At 40.0% G+C, this 17,870-nt stretch overlaps 1 protein-coding gene across 4 annotated transcripts in view; it reads right to left on the reverse strand.

Moving 5' to 3' along the window:
- Positions 1-17,870, reverse strand: part of SLC26A8 (solute carrier family 26 member 8) — a 102,594-nt gene that overhangs the window by 17,661 nt on the left and 67,063 nt on the right. For all 4 annotated transcript variants that reach the window (XM_060189697.1, XM_060189695.1, XM_060189698.1 and 1 more), the window contains 5 exons: positions 17,384-17,476; positions 17,161-17,292; positions 10,005-10,367; positions 6,382-6,436; positions 6,100-6,284 (listed from right to left, as the gene is read on the reverse strand). In XM_060189697.1, the coding sequence (XP_060045680.1) occupies positions 6,100-6,284; positions 6,382-6,436; positions 10,005-10,367; positions 17,161-17,292; positions 17,384-17,476 (828 nt within the window). The remainder of the gene's footprint in view (positions 1-6,099; positions 6,285-6,381; positions 6,437-10,004; positions 10,368-17,160; positions 17,293-17,383; positions 17,477-17,870) is intronic.

Here is a 17,870-nt window from a genome sequence, read left to right on the forward strand (position 1 = left end):
CTCCACCAGCAAGTCCAATAGAAGCGTCAGTCCAATGCCAATGACCAGGGGAAGAAACACCATACATCTTATCTTGATGGGGGAAGACAACCACCAGACTTTTGCTTTTCTGTAGAGAGTGAGCTGAAACCACCAAAAGGTAATAGGTGAAGCAGAAGCAGGAAGGGCAGACAAAGATGAGCAAGAGAAGGGCAGTAGGAAAGTTCTGTTCTTTGGAGTCTGTGAATCAGGTTCTTCAGATCGTGCCCAGTCACATCATTGGTTTCAGGGGGTGGGGTGCTGTAGCCATGCCATCTTGTGGGCAATGTCAGAGGACAGGTGTCCAAATGGATTTCCAGGATTTCTATGAAAGAAACACATACAAATCTGCTTCCCATGTTTAGCAGGGTGTCTGGTTTGAATTTCTATATATATAAAAGGAGGTTTAATGTAGTTAGTGCCTTAGCCAACTGAATATTGGGGGGATGTATCCCCCCGTTTTTCTTTACTTAATTGGACTTAGGTGTCTGGTGGGACTTCTCAACAACAGTTTGTCTTTGGGGTTGTAAGGGATGTCTGTAGTATGGGTGATGTTATAAAGGAAAAAAGTCTTTAAATTGTTGGTTGACAAAGGCAGGCCTATAGTGGCAAAACGAGTACACCAGTTAAGTGTAGAAAAATATGTGAATGCTGTTGTTAATTTACATAAGTTGTATATGGCAGGACTTCTATATAGTTTAATACCTTACCGTATGAGCAGATGCTTCTTCATGTGAAGGCTTGATAGCTGTAAACATTTATTTGTGAAGAAAAAAACTTGTAACAAATTAGAAGTTTAGTATAAATGATAACTCAATGATTATAATTGGTTTAAGTACCTGTATAATTTTGGAAGGCCTTTCTAGTATAATTTTAAGGTTTTTAAAACAATTTAAGTGCAATAAAATGTGGAAAGGTAAAGAGAAGAACCATTGTTAGAAGCCTCAGGCATGAGAATCATTAGCATAACCACTGTGTGATCGAGCTATCATTCACTCGGGCTGGTTCTACCTCTTTAACTGAGAAGGTATATGAGAGCTTTACATGTCAATAACATCTTTTCTTCTTTTTTCACACCCATTTAAGATGGAGACACACCCTAGGTGTGCGATGACTATTTTGAAAGACTCTGATTGAATTTTAAAGAAAGTAAATTTAAAGGTCATCCTATATAATCTCGTGTAATAGTCTCTGTACAGCAGGCTCTTTAGACCAAATTTAGTTAAAATATATTGATTTTAAACTAATTTTTACCTTAGACTTTAAACAATACTCAGGTTAGAGAGTTAACACATGTTAGTGACAATGTTTCTTAGAATATTTACAATGCCAGGTTAATGCCAGATTTGTTGTGGATTAATTTCCAGAAGATTAGTTCACAGGGCATTTTTGGGTGTGTTCCAAAAATGTCCTGTATAGAGAATTTGTATTTTAATTTTGGAGATGTTGAATTGTCACATTAAATATTTAGACTTTTACCTTAAATACTCAGTTACTTTAGCAAATTAATTTTACTTTTATAAGAATTGTGTTGAAAACTTCTTCATTTAACTTTGCCTGGTAAGAATGTAGCCTCAAAGTTATACTTTTAACCTTAAAGTTAATATTTACCAAACTTGAAAAACACATAAACATGTAGTCTATAACACACAGGAGGAGAAAAACTTTTGTTACGAAGACTTATCATGTCAAACACAGATTTAGATCTGTACTGTCTTAGTTGAACCATTTTTACTCACAGTTTAAGACTAAACATTTCACATTTATACCAAGACTTAAAAAAATATCAAAAGAGGAAGAGAAAGACAAACATTTTTAGGATCGTTTCTGGACATCTCCAAAAATCATGGTCGGCATTTTTATATAAAGTCAATTAAGTTTCAAAGTACTCTGAGCAAAATGGGTCGTACAAAAAATTCAGTCATTCAAATCACTCTCTTACAAAACACAACTGGAAGCAGAGGGGGTAGATAGCAAGCTTAAGATATTCAGAGAGAATGAGAGGGGAATACGAAATCAGAGCAACGCTCTGGGGTTCCTTTTAGATGCCAAGCTGAGGGCTGTCCTGCTTCCGGCAACAGCGGTAAGTGTGTACCGTTTTTATGAAACTTAGACCAACAATCTTTCCTTCAATGAAAACTTTTCTGGCATCTAGGACAAGGCATTCATGGCTTCCGGGATTCCGGCTGGGGGTGGGAGTCATGCCTAGGAATGGCACACTCACTTTGCCAATGGCCATGACCACAGCACCCAAAGCAGCCCCTTTTTATCTAAAGCAGCAGCAAAGGCTTGTGCCATGGCTAAAGCTTGGTTGGCTTAAGAAGATAACTCTTGAGTTGCCACTATCCAGGTGTCTGGATATTCGTTTTTAAGACTGAGGCCTGCCTGATCAAAGTCAGGAAGTATGCCATCCCAGACAACAGAACGCAGGAGGAGAAAAACAGGCATCATGATCAGAGATCTTTCTCTCCAAACCTGATTGGACCCTGGTAATGAATTTAGCTAGGGATTCATCAGGTTCTTGACGAAGAGAGAGAATGGGAGCTGAGGCAACTCCCGTGGGGGGTGTTAACTGCTCCCATGCTTATAATGCACAGAGGCATACCTGACCAAAATAAACAGGTGGAAACCTGGCCTCTGCTTGTTGAATTCTGGTTCCCAAACGACCTGTTCCGAACAGAGCCTCAAAATCTCACTCGGGCTGATTCTGGCCATTTCTAAAAAATGTTTCCCATTGAAGGAAGAGTGGGCTTAGGAGCATAGCATGAACTGGTATTAAGGTTCTGGAGAAGGCCTTGTAAGATAGATATGGTCCACAAAACATGGACTCAGTCCTCTTTAATTACCTGTCAAAGTTCCTTAAGATCTGTGGAGGAATATGGGTACCACACCTGAGATCTCTGTCTATTGGGAGTAACATTTACTGGGAATGTGTGGACTTGCTCCAGAGGAAAAGCTCCTTCGCGAAGCTGACAAAGGTATTCTGTGTCCGATAGTGGCATAGCAGCAGGGGGAGGAGTTGTGGAAGGGGAAGTTGCAGAAGCAGCGGTGGCAGCCAGAGATGTGTCTGCTGAAATGGAAGCCTCTGTGTGAAATGCAGAGGGCTTAGGCTGGGTCAGGGTTGGGGTAAGCTTTGCTTTCTCTAGAAAGCATGTATGGTGCTGGGCAAATAGAATGACCATCTCCTTTAAATCTTGGATCACAACCTCAAGGTCCCTTAGTCTGGGGCTGTTTCCCAAATTAGATTTGCCACTCTCTGCCGGGGAAGTCTTAGTGGGAACTCCCTCAGTCCTTTTAGGAGGGGGCCCTGCATATCTCCTGAAAGCTGTGAACATGGTCAAGATGAACCAAGGTATGGCCCAGAGCAAAATCCCAGAGACAGAGAAATTGTCTAGTGAAAAAAGAGTAGAGGATTTGGGAATCCTCTTGATAAGGAGGAAGGTTGCCAATGACATAGGATGTCTTAGGAAAATAAGAAGAGGGAGAAAAAGAACTGCAGTGCCTTTGTAAAACACGAGGCTGCAGAGAGCCAAGCAGCTGTATACTTATCTGGGAAGCTGAGGGGGTAGGCCCCATGTTGGTGTGCCAGATGCTGGGCTAGTGTGAGGGGTGCCTCTACCCCGGGTTTGTGCTCTCTGGGTTGGAGAGAACTCGACCGGACTCAGCCTGGGCTGCTCCTCACTCAGTGCCACAGGAGATAGATGACTCAGGAACTTGTGGCAGCGTGGTAATACAAAAAAAGATCTATTGATCAGAGAGCCAATGCTTTTATAGGATAAAACCAGAAGTGACAAGCCAGAAACGGAAATGGCTAGGAAAGGGGTGGAGAAAGGCAAAAGCACACAGGGAAGGGAGAAGCTTCCTTAGCAACTGTCGTGAGGGTTTTAACCGGTGGGATTAATGTTACCTGCAGGCAGGGTGGATCTTGAGGTAGAAAGAAGATAGATCAATGGGATGGGTGGGGATCTTTCAGGCAAAACAATGATTATGTAAATTGGCCATAATATCAGCAATGCAGGATGGAGGGGGGGGAGGGCTGGCTTAATGCCGGACAGAGCAAATGCTGGAGAGGGTGTGGGGTTAAAGGAACCCTCCTACACTGCTGGTGGGAACGTCAATTGGTCCAACCTCTGTGGAGAACAGTCTGGAGAACTCTCAGAAGGCTAGAAATGGACCTACCCTATGATCCTTCAATTCCTCTCCTGGGGATATATCCTAAGGAACCCAACATACCCATCCAAAAAGATCTGTGTACATATATGTTCTTAGCAGCACAATTTGTAATAGCTCAAACCTGAAAGCAACCCAGGTGTCCAACAACAGATGAGTGGCTGAGCAAGTTGTGATATATATATATATATATATATATATATATATATATATATATGAATACTACTCAGGTATAAAAAATGGTGACTTTACCATTTTCAGCCGATCTTGGATGAACCTTGAAAAAGTCATGTTGAGTGAAATAAGTCAGAAACAGAAGGATGAATATAGGATGATCTCACTCTCAGGCAGAAGTTGAAAAACAAGATCAGAAGAGAAAACACAAGTAGAACCTGAAATGGAATTGGCGTATTGCACCAAAGTAAAAGACTCTGGGGTGGGTTGTGGTGGGGGAGAATACAGTTCCAAAAAGGATGACAGAGGACCTAGTGGGGGTTGTATTGTTACATGGAAAACTGAGAAATGTTATTCATGTGCAAACTATTGTATTTACTGTCGAATATAAAACATTAATTCCCAATAAAGAAATAAAAAAAATAAATTCTAGCCATTAGGTACTATTTTAGTGCCTACTGGGTTTTAACCACTACTGTTTTTTTTTATGTGTGTTTGTTTTTGTTTTTTTGTTTTTTAATTATCTGGCTTATGGTGGTGCAGGAGGATTAAACCTGGAACTTCGGAGCCTCAGGCATGAGAGTCTCTGCTAATCATTAGGCTATCTACCTCCACCCTGAAACCTCTAGACTTTATAAAAACTAATTTGGAAGCACTGAAGTAGTTCCAGTTCTTTCTTTCTTTCTCTCTTTCTTTCTTTCTTTCTTTTATTTTATTTTTTTTCTGGCCCCAGTTCTTTATTTATTAATTGGCTAAAATTTCTAGCCTATGTATCATTCTCTCTTGAGTCTGGTTAGGCTGAGTAAATATCATGTAACAATGTAATAATACATCAAAATATTCAACTGTATATCCTTTATGTTGTTTATTTTATTTATTTATTTATTACTTTTTTTCAGATAGGAAGAGTGAGACAGAGAGGCGGAGGGATATGATAAAAGAGACCACAGCACCAAAGCTTCTTTCAATGTGGTGGGCTCCTGGCTCAAACCAGGGTCCCACACATGGCAAAGTAAAATACTATCCAAGTGAGCTATCTCACCAACCTAACAAATCTTTATCTCTGCTAATTCATCAGGCTTATAGTGACTCCATGATGGGATTGGGGTGGATTCTAAACGTATTCCTATGGAAGACATTTAAAATATTTAGGGGACTAGGAGATAGCTCACCCAGTCGAATGTATGCTTTTCACCCAGTAGAATGCATGCATGAGTAGCTAGGTGTAAGCCTCTGGCACTACATAAGAGCACCATGCATGGCATCAGGGGAAGCTTTATGAATGGTGGAATGGTGCTGTGATGTCTCTTCCCTTCTTTTATCTTTTCCTCTCTGTATCTGACATTAAGAAAAAAAATGTCTTCTGGGAGCACTGGAATTGTGTAGGCATAAGACCCTGATGGGCAAAATAGAAAATAAAGTAAAACAAAAGTAATTGGCATCAGCACTAACCAAGTTTGCTCTAAAAGGTCTCTGAGGCCTCTGTTAAGTTAGGTAACCCACTCATCAGTTGGGGAATGGTTCTGAATGGTACACACATACCATGGCAGTGCCTCCATGACTTGAGACTCAGGACCACTACTATTTATCAACTGGTAAAGGACCATTTCAACACCTTAAAGTCTGGTACATCCATTCTTTAAAGCCTTTCCTGGACACTGCTTGTCCCTATATTACCAGTCTTTCCCTCACAATATCTCCCACCTCACCCTAATTCAATGCTTTACATCATCCAACCTTTTCTGTTTCCGAGTAGGTTTCCTGTATCACGGTCTCATTTTCATCCAGGCTTAACTCAGAGTAGTTTCTAAACTTCCTTGACAAGGCAAACAGCACAGCATCATGGAGGGTGAGGAACATCTGGGACTTGGTGATGCCAGCATCAAAGAAGTCATTCCTCTCCAATGACTTGACCACAGAGGCTATAAACCAAACCCCGACATGTATAGGTCAGACACCTTGGTAGGAGAAAGCCTAGGGTACAAAACACAGCTCTCACAGAGGATGACAAATACTCACAGTGACACCCTGCAATGAGCACCAAAATGTTGATGTTTTGGAAAGCATTGAACATCTGTGAGGAGAGAGTAAATCACTGTAAAATATCATTCCATTCCACGGGGAGAGGTCTTCTAATTAGCTGAGTTTTGAAACCACTTGTATCATTCTCTTGTCTGGGGTATATGAACTTTTGCATTCCAATTCAATTTTGTAAGCATTTGATGGTGAACTTCTCCATGCTGAGAAGTGTCTGAAGTGTGGGGAATACAACAGAAAATCAGATGGTCTACTGCAGGGTGGATTACAAGAGGGAGGAATGCCTAGTTCACATAGAGACATAATGTTCACTGCTAGGGTAGAGAGGTGCTGCTGTCATAGGAACACACTGTTGGGTCCTCACAACCAACTTCACATTGGCATTATAGCTTAGTGTTGGCATGAGACCTTCCCTTGTCTCTGGAGGCCATTGAACAGTGGAGGGAAAATATGACCCAGAGACAGGCAAGTGATACAAATGATAATAGAATTCAGGAACTTTGAACTTCATATTCAGAGTTACTCTGCAAGGGTCCATTTTAAAAACATCTAATATTTAGTATTCAATTAGTAGATATTAGCTACTAATCTCAAGTTTACTTCAGCCTACATATGCTATAGGGCAATAAATATTAAAGTTCAATTCAAAGTGAGTCAATATTGATCATAATATTCTATATTGAATAGACTCCATCCCTGTGTACTAAGCTGAAATGTCAAAAGAGACAAAACAAAAACAAACACGGAAAGAAAAAAAAGAAAAACAGACACTTTCACTATCAAGAGGAAACAAGAAAGTCATTCTTATTTATTTATTTAAAACTTTTATTTATGCATTATTGGACAGAGACAGAGAAATTGAGAGAGGAGGTGGAGCTAGAGAAGGAGAGAAACAGAGAGACACCTGCAGCTCTACTTCACCACTTGTGAAGCTTTCCCCCTGCAGGTGGGGACCAGGGACCTGAATCCTTGCACACTATGTGTGCATTGTAAAAGGTGCGCCACTACCTGGCCCCAAGAGGGTCATTCTTCTTAAATTTTTATTTTTCAATATATTTTTCTTGGATAGAGACAGAAATTGAGAGGGAGAGATAAAGAGAAACAGTACTGCTTTACTGCTTATGGAGTTTTCCCTTTGCAAATGGGGACCAGGATTACTAAACCTGGGTCCTCTTGCATGGTAGCATATGCACTCAACCAGGTGCACTACTGCTTGGCCCATTGAATATGAAGAGAGCAAGAGCAGGAGAGGCAGGCAGCAGAGCACTGATTTTCTCTGGCTTATGGTTGTGCTGGGAATTGAACTTGGGACCTCAGAGTATCAGGCTTGAAAGAAGTGTGTGTGTGTGTGTGTGTGTGTGTGTGTGTGTGTGTGTTTACTAGAGCACTGCTCAGCTCTAGTTTATGGTGGTATGGGAGATTGAACCTGAGATCTTGGAGCCTCAGACATGAGAGTCTCTTTGCATAACCGTTATGCTATCTTACTCACTCAGAAGAGTCATTAATCATGTGGTAAAACAGAAAATCAGTTGATAAAGGGTCACTATGGACAGTGAAATCCCATGAATTATGAAGCTCAAATTTATTGCCTTTAATAACAACAACTATTGGGATTTTTCTTAGAAGGTTTAATTTTTCAATTACAAATTAAATACAACAACAACTTCCTCCAATAAAATGATATAAAGCAAAGGCAAAAGGAATGAAGAAACCTATTTTTTTTTCAAGTGTGAAAGTATATGAATACTCACTGAAAATGTCTGACATTGCTTCCATGTTGGAGTTGGAATAGAAAGTCATCAGAAATTGATGACAGTAAGCCAAGAGTTGATGGGTCATGCAAAGAACACTAGATGACTTTACAATTAAAGAGGAGAAGATGGCACAGCTGTCATATAGAGCAGGGGGGAGAGTGCTACGAGGTCAGATATTTTAAGTGTCATAGTTAGACCGGACACATGCTAGCTGCAAGCCTAGTTAGTCTTTAAGACTGTGAGAATTATGGTGGTTATTGTAGGGTAGGTTTGAACCTGAGTTGAGCACACGATAAAACAGCACATTTACAAGTTATTTCTCTGGGAAAAAGATTTTTGTTCCAGATAGAGGCAGACTTGATGAACATTACAATTTCTCAACTAATAGGTTTTGTGATTGTGTAATTTTGCCAGTGGGAATGAATGGTAAAGCAGAACAGGAAAAAAAAGTTCAAATCTATTTAGCAGTTACTAGGGAAAATATTGTTCTGCATAAGAATAAACATATAACCTGCAAGACTTCTTATAGAAAAAATAAGGGGGGATAGTTGGTAATACATTACTTAAAAAAGTTAAAAAGATTAAATTTTTTCAGAGTACTTAAAATACTCTACTCTGGTAACAATTTTCTTATAAAAATAAAATGTAATACAATGTAGTAAGTTGAAGCACCAGCAGTATAAATTAAAAATGAATTCTAGGGAGTTGGGCAATAGTGCAGATGGTTAAGCGCAGGTGGCGCAAAACGCAAGGACCGGCGTAAGGGTCCCGGTTCCAGCCCTTGGCTCCCTACCTGCAGGAGAGTCACTTCACAGGCGGTGAAACAGGTCTGCAGGTGTCTATCTTTCTCTCCCTCTCTCTGTCTTCCCCTCCTCTCTCCATTTCTCTCTGTCCTATCTAACAACTACGACATCAATAATAACTACAGCAATAAAAAAACAACAAGGACAACAAAAGGGAATAAATAAAATAAATATTTAAAAAATAAATAAATTCTAGTCATTAGGTACTAGTCTGGTGCCTAGCTGGGTTTTAACCACTCTGGGTTGTTTTTTTGTTTATTTGTCTTTGTTTTTTAATTTAGCTGGCTTATGGTGGTGCAGGAGGATTAAACCTGGAATTTCAGAGCCTCAGGAATGAGAGTCTTTGACCTCTTCAAATCTGAGTGCCTCTTCCTGAATACTGGAGAGTTCTTAGTGAGGCATTTCCTTTCCTTTCCCCCTTCCTTTCCCTTCCATTCACTGTCCTGTCCTGCCCTGCCCTGCCCTGCCCTGCCCTGCCCTGCCCTGCCCTGCCCTGTCCGGCCCTGCCCTACCACCCTACCCTTCCTTTTTCTTCCCTTCCCTTCCCTTCCCTTCCCTTCCCTTCCCTTCCCTTCCCTTCCCTTCCCTTCCCTTCCCTTCCCTTCCCTTCCCTTCCCTTCCCTTCCCTTCCCTTCCCTTCCCTTTTCTCCCCTTCTCTCTCTATCTCTCTTTCTCTCTCCCCCCTTTATTTTCATTTAAACCAGTTCCTTGAAAAGACTTTTCGACTAACTCCCAGTTTATACTGGGAAGTGGCACAGATTTCTGGCTCAAAAATGTTAAAATTTTCCTTATTTTCATTCTTTGAAGTAATGTGCCATGCTTGAGAACCAATTCCAGTTTAGTTAAGTTTATATTTTTGTTATGCTGGCTGGCCTTAAACAGTCTTCATGTTCAAGTTTCTAGTGGCCTTGGACTCACCTGACAGCTGATCAGTGACCAGCAAGACTTAATCAGGGCCAGGGTGGTGGGAGTAGGAGGGTATTGGAGTACTTAGTACTTACTTGTCTTACTCCCTTACTGTAAGTCTTACTTACTCCCCAGTACTTACCTGTCTTAATATGACTGAAGCCTGTGAATCCACAAAATGAACCATGGAGAAATCCAGGATGATGGTGTGAATGCTAGCTGGAAGAGACCCTTCTGAATAAGGGCCCACAGATCTGCTCTTCATCTGACTGTTACCAGAGTCAGGAAGTGGCACTGAATTCTTTCTAGAGGAAATACTAGGAAGTGAAGCTCTCATCTCCTCATAGTTTTGCCCTTGGTTTCTCTGAGATGTGGAAGACATTGTGTTTGGCAGTTGGTCCTCTGTCTCATACTGGCTTGTCTCACTCTCAACATGTGAGCAGCGGACCAGGTTGGAGTGTGAATCTTGACTCTGTTGATTTTCAAATCGCTCTGTATAAACAATCTGGGGACAACAGAATCAGGGAGGAGGACTGAGAAGACTCCAGTGAGAGCTGAAAATATTTGTACCTTTGCCATTTCTAGCTGCTAGCTCACCTTTCTCATGGGAAACTCTTCCCTCCTAGGACTGGGTACTATACACTTCCAACTTGTATATCTTGCTGTCACTTCATACTCGTGACAAAAATCACATGAACCTTTTTGTAGTTTCAATATTCCAACTTATTTGTATGAATCAATGAGAATATCATTAATCTGTTGAGTATGACTGGGGATCATTTTTATTCATTCCCTAGTTTGTGGGTTCCATTTAGTCTGGACTATCTACTAACACTTTCTTTGAAGTACATTTTCCCTCAGCCCCTTTTGTCAGTCTCCTTTTGTTGATGCAGCAGTCTTAGTCAGACTTCTTTAAGTCCTTAGGAAGACAAAGAAAAGGGAGAGACACCATAGCACTGGAGTTCCTTCTAGTGCCATAGCATCTCCCATGTGCTACTCTGGCAATACAGATACCCTACCAGGTGAAGTATCTCTCTGACCCCCCCTTTTTTTTCTCTTCTTCACATTAAACTACTACTTGTTAAATACATATATTGTGGGGGATCAGGTTGTAGTGCACCTGGTGAGCACACATGTTACAATGTCTAAGGACCCAGGTTTGAGTCCTTGATCCCCACCTGCAGGGGGAAAGCTTTGTGAGTGGTGAAGCAGTGCTGCAGGGGTCTCTCTGTCTCTCTCCCTCTCTACCACCTGCTTCCCTCTTGATTTCTCTCTGATTCTATCCAATAAATAAATAATATATTTAATTGAGATGTGTTTCTCTCCTCTTGGCTCCTGGATCAACTAGGAACTACCAAAGGAGACCACATGGGACCAAAATAAGACAGAACTAGAACGACTTCAGGAACCCATCAAATCACTGGTGAGTGCAAACACGTGTGGCTGGTAGACAGAGAGGAGCTTAAGGAGAGATTAAGTGGCTGGTAACAGTCAGGCAGTTTATCAGAGACACCACCTCCAGTCTGTTCTACCAACAAAGGTACGGCTGAAGGCAGTAGAGAACTCTCTGGAGACTTACCAATTGCAACTCTGAGTCTCCATTGCTACTGCCTTCAGAATCTGGAGCAGCGGCAGGGAGGGACACCAGGGGACAGAGATCTAACCAGGAAACTCAGAAGACCTATACTTCAGTGGCATAGTGGTGGGGCAGTGAAAGTCTCTTTGCATAACCACTGGATTGTCTCTGTCCCACCATGATTTATCTCTTGGTCAGGAGTCAGTGATTAAGCTAAAAAGTCTACTTATAGCTTAAAAGCCCTCAAGCTCCCATAGCATACAGGGAACAAAAAGCACAAAAGAGGCTTTTAAGCCACTGAGCTCCAAATCAAGGATTAAAATACTATTGAAACAACTGTTAACTTCCACCACTGTGAACCCTTTAATTACCTTACTTAGACACAATTCAATCCAGGCAATAGTGATCAGTAATTTGAAAAGTACTGAGAGAGGGAACTCATAACATACTATATAGAATGGTTAAATCAACAAGAAGAAATATTGGACAAATAAACCAGGAGAAGAGTCCAGCTAAAATCCCCACAAAGGGTGAAACACAAAATAATGAGTTCAACATACAAACACTAGTTAAGGAATTAATCACAGGAGTGAGTAAAGAGTTTGAAAGAATTGTCATCAGAAATGCAGAAACAACAAATGAAACTGGGGAAAAAAACACTAATTATCTAAAGGTTATTAGAGAGCTGAAAACTGAAATAGCTGAGCTAAGAACAAAACTAGCTGAACAAGCTAAAAAAGTATCAGAACAGGGAAACAAAATAGATGAACTCCAGAAAACAGTAGAGGGCAGACAGAATAGAATCAAGGAGGCTGAAGACAGAATTAGCAAGATCGAGGACGAATTAGAGACAACTAAAAATGAAGTAAGAGATCCCTAAAAGAGATTAAGAGATACTGAAAACAACCACAGAAACCTATGGGATGACTTCAAAAGAAACAATATATGCATTATTGGCTTACCAGAGGAAGAAAGAGAGAGAGAGAAAGAAAACATTCTTCAGGCCATAATAGCTGAGAATTTCTTTAGTCTAGACAACATAAAAGACATAAAGATTCAAGAAGCCCAGAGGGTCCCAAACAGAATTAAACCAGACATAAAGACACCAAGACACATCATATTTAGAATGGAAAGGAATAAGGATAAAGAAAGGATCATGAAGGGTGCAAGAGAAAAACAATGAGTCACCTACAGAGGAAAACCAATAAGATTAGCAGCAGACTTCTCCACACAAACACTACAGGCCAGAAGAGAATGGCAAGATATTTATCGAGTACTCAATGAGAAAGGCTTTCAACCAAGAATACTGTATCCTGCTAGACTGTCATTCAGACTAGATGAAGGCATAAAAACCTACTCAGACAAGCAACAGTTGAAGGAATCAACTATCACTAAGCCTGCCCTGAAAGAAGTTCTGAAAGGTCTTCTATAAGCAGTCAGACCATCATAAATAGGACATATATCAGAACACCCTAAAATGCTACAAGAATGGTGTTAAAATATCTTCAATCCTTGATATCAATAAATGTCAATGGCCTGAATTCACCTATTAAAAGACACCAAGTAGGAACATGGATCAGAAAATACAACCCAACAATATGCTGTCTACAGGAAACCCACCTAACTCAACAAGACAAACAGAGATTCAATGTGAAAGGATGGAAAACTATCATACAAGCCAATGGCCCACAAAAAAGGGCAGGAACAGCTATTCTCATATCTGACATGATAGACTTTAAAATAGATAAGATTAAAAAAGATAGGAATGGACACTACTTAATGCTCAGAGGATCAGTCAATCAAGAGGACTTAACAATTATTAACATCTATGCACCCATTGAGAAGCCATCTAAATACATCAAACTTCTACTGAAAGAGCTACAGCAATAGATTAACAGCAACACAGTCATAGTAGGGGACTTCAACACCCCACTCTCTCAACTTGACAGATTATCCAGGCAGAAAATCAATAAAGACATGAGGGAGCTAAATGAAGAGATAGATAAACTGGAACTATTGGACATTTTCAGAGTCATTCATCCCAAGAAGCTGAAATACACATTTTACTCAAGTCCACATGGGTCATTCTCAAGGACAGACCATATGTTAGGCCACAAAGACAGCATCAGCCAATTCAAGAGCATTGAAATCATCCCAAGCATCTTCTCAGACGGAATTAAACTAACACTTAACAATCAACAAAAGATTAGTAACAGTCCCAAAATGTGGAAGCTCAAGAGTACACTTCTTAACAACTTCTGGGTCAAAGAGGAAATCAAGGAAGAAATCAAAATGTTTTGAGAGTTCAATGAAAATGAAGACATAAGCTATCAAAATATTTGGGACACAGCTAAGGCAGTACTGAGAGGGAAGTTCATAGCCATTCAAACACACATTAGGAAACAAGAAAAAGCACAAATAAACAGCCTGATTGCACATCTTAAAGCCCTAGAAGAAGAAGAAAAAAGGAATCCTAAAGCAACCAGAAGGTCAGAAATCATTAAAGTTAGGGCAGAAATCAGTAACATTGAAAATAAGAAAACCATACAAAAGATCAATGAAAGTAAATGTTGGTTCTTTGAAAGAGTGAACAAAATTGACAAACCTTTAGCCAGACTCACAAAACAAAAAGGGGAGAAAACCCAAATAAATCGGATCATAAATAAAAGAGGAGATATCACAACAGGCACCGCAGAAATTCAACATATCATGTGAGTCTTCTATGAACAACTATATGCCACCAAGCTAGAGAACCTGGAAGAAATGGATGGTTTCCTAGATACCTACCAACTTCCAAAACTAAGTAAAGAGGAAGTAGATAACATGAACAGGCCCATTACAGCTAACGAAAATGAAACAGTTATCAAAAATATTCCCAAAAACAAAAGTCCTGGATCAGATGGTTTTACAAATGAATTCTACAAAACCTTCAAAGAAGAACTGATACCTCTACTTTTAAAAGTCTTCCAGAAGACTGAAGACATTGGAATACTCCCTTCCAGCTTCTATGAAGCCAGCATCACTCTGATACCAAAAGCAGACAAGGACACAACCAAAAAGGATAACTACAGACCAATATCTCTGATGAACATAGATGCTAAAGTATTGAACAAAATTCTAGCCAACCGGATACAGCAGTATATTAAAAAGACTGTTCATCATGACCAAGTGGGGTTTATCCCAGGCATGCAAGGTTGGTTTAATATACGTAAATCAATCAATGTGATCCAGCACATCACTACAAAAAATGAGAATAGATGGAAAATTCCTGAAGATAGTGGAGTCTATATATGGCAAACCTACAGCCAACATCATACTCAATGGTGAAAAACTGGAAGCATTTCCCCTCAGATCAGGTACTAGACAGGGCTGCCCACTATCACCATTACTATTCAACATAGTGCTGGAAGTTCTTGCCACAGCAATCAGGCAGGAGCAAGGAATTAAAGGGATACAGATTGGAAGAGAAGAAGTCAAACTCTCCCTGTTTGCAGATGACATGATAGTATACATAGAAAAACCTAAGGAATCCAGCAAGAAGCTTTTGGATTTCATCAGGCAATACAGTAAGGTGTCAGGCTACAAAATTAACATTCAAAATTCAGTGACATTCCTCTATGCAAACACTATGTTAGAAGAAATTGAAGTCAGAGAAATCAGTTCCTTTTACTATAAAACAATAAAATATCTAGGAGTAAATCTAACCAAAGAAGTGAAAGACTTGTATACTGAAAATTATGAGTTACTACTCAAGGAAATTGAAAAAGACACAAAGAAGTGGAAAGATATTCCGTGTTCATGGGTTGGAAGAATTAACATCATCAAAATGAATATACTACCCAGAGCCACCAACAAATTTAATGCTATCCCCATCAAGATCCCAAGCACATTTTTTAGAATAGAACAAATGCTACAAATGTTTATCTGGAACCAAAAAGACCTAGAATTGCCAAAACAATCTTGAGAAAAAAGAACAGAACCGGAGGCATCACACTCCCAGATCTCAAATTGTATTATAGAGCCATTGTCATCAAAACTGCTTGGTACTGGAACATGAATAGACACACTGACCAGTGGAATAGAATTGAGAGCCTGAAGTAAGCCCCCAAACTTATGGACATATAATCTTTGACAACGGTGCCCAGACTATTAAATGGGGAAAGCAGAGTCTCTTCAACAAAATGGTGTTGTAAAACATGGGTTGAAACATGCAGAAGAATGAAACTGAACCACTTTATTTCACCAAATACAAAAGTAAATTCCAAGTGGATCAAGGACTTGGATGTTAGACCACTAACTATCAGATACTTAGAAGAGAATATTGGCAGAACTCTTTTCCGCATAAATTTTCATGAAGACATCTTCAATGAAACAAATCCAATTACAAAGAAGACTAAGACAATCATAAATCTATAGGACTACATAAAATTAAAAAGCTTCTGCACAGCTAAAGAAACTACTACCCAAACCAAGAGACCTCTCACAGAATGGGAGAAGATCTTTACATGCCATACATCAGACATAGGCTAATAACCAGAATACGTAAATAACTTGCAAATCTCAACAACAAGACAACAAATAACCACATCCAAAAATGGGGGGAGGACATGGACAGAATATTCACCACAGAAGAGATCCAAAAGGCCGAGAAATACATGAAAAAATGCTCCAAGTCTCTGATTGTCAGAGAAATGCAAATCAAGACAACAATGAGATACCACTTCACTCCCGTGAGAACGTCATACATCAGAAAAGGTAATAGCAGCAAATGCTGGAGAGGTTGTGGGGTCAAAGGAACCCTCCTACACTGCTGGTGAGAATGTCAATTAGTCCAACCTCTGTGGAGAACAGTCTGGAGAACTCTCAGAATGCTAGAAATGGACCTACCCTATGATCCTGCAATTCCTCTCCTGGGGATATATCCTAAGAAACCCAACACTCCCATCCAAAATGATTTGTGTACATATATGTTCTTAGCAGCACAATTTGTAATAGCCAAAACCTGGAAGCAACCCAGGTGTCCAACAACAGATGAGTGGCTGAGCAAGTTGTGGTCTGTATACACAATGGAATACTACTCAGCTATAAAAAATGGTGACTTCACCGTTTTCCTCTGATCTTGGATGGACCTTGAAAAATTCATGTTGAGTGAATTAAGTCAGATACAGAAAGGTGAATATGGGATGATCTCACTCTCAGGCAGAAGTTGAAAAACAAGATCAGAAAAGAAAACACAAGTAGAACCTGAACTGGAATTGGCATATTGCACCAAAGTAAAAGACTCTGGGGTGGGTGGGTGGGGAGAATACAGATCCAAGAAGGATGACAGAGGACATAGTGGGGGTTGTATTGTTAATGGAAAATTGGGATTGTTATGCATGTACAAACTATTGTACTTACTGTCGAATGTAAAACATTAATTCCCCAATAAAGAAATTTTTAAAAATAATATATTTAATTATTTTTATTATATTTATTTATTTATTGGATAGGGACAGTCAGAAATAGAGAGGGGAGGGGGGAGATAGAGAGATACCTACAGCACTGTTTCACCACTTGTAAAGTGTCCCTCCTGCAGGTGAGGATCAGGGACTTGAACTTGGGTCCTTGTGTACTATACTGTGTACAATCTCCAAGCCCATATCACTAAACTAGTACTAATAGTATATTTCTTTGTAAAATACGAAGGAGAGAAGTATAGAAAAGAAGAGAGGTTTCTAACCCTGGGTGGTGGCTCCAGTTCATCACAGTTGCAGAAACATCTACAAATCTTGCCTGGTTCTGAGTCATTCTCACTTTGGCTGAAGAGGGCTAAAATTTCTTCTTCCTTTAGAGGTATCTTTACCATTTCCATCTGAAAGATATAATAGGAGTCTTACCCAGAAGGTGAGTGGTAGGGGGTGAGAGAGGGTATGGACTCAGAAAGATAGGAGGAAAGCCATTACCTCTTTTAAGAGTACTTTCTTCAGCTGGTGAACATTTACAAATGTAATGGAGTTGCAGCACTGGATGAGTTTCACCCCAGGAATGCTCCTTATCTGTAAGATAAATGTAAGGTTGACGGAAAACTACTTAATTCCTTGATAGAATGAGAGAGAGAGAGAGAGAGAAAGGTAGAGAGAGAGGGTAAGAGAGAGGGTAAGAGAGAGAGAGAGAGAGTAAGAGAGAGAAAGGGACCTGCAGAACTTCTGGGGAATCTTCTTTACAAGAGGCAAGAATTGGAGCTGTGTGGTGGCACACCTGGTTGAGTGCATACACTACAGTATATGAGGACATGGGTTCAAACCCTTGGCCTATCTTCAGGGGAAAGCTTCACAAGTGAGGCAGTGCTGCAGGTGTTTCTATTTCTCTTTCTCCTCCTCCCCTTTCAATTTCTCTCTATCGTATCAAAATAAAAAAATAATTTAAAAATCTTTAAAAAATTGTTTTAAA

Source organism: Erinaceus europaeus, chromosome 4 (assembly GCF_950295315.1).
Source record: "Erinaceus europaeus chromosome 4, mEriEur2.1, whole genome shotgun sequence".
NCBI classification, from domain to species: domain Eukaryota; kingdom Metazoa; phylum Chordata; class Mammalia; order Eulipotyphla; family Erinaceidae; genus Erinaceus; species Erinaceus europaeus.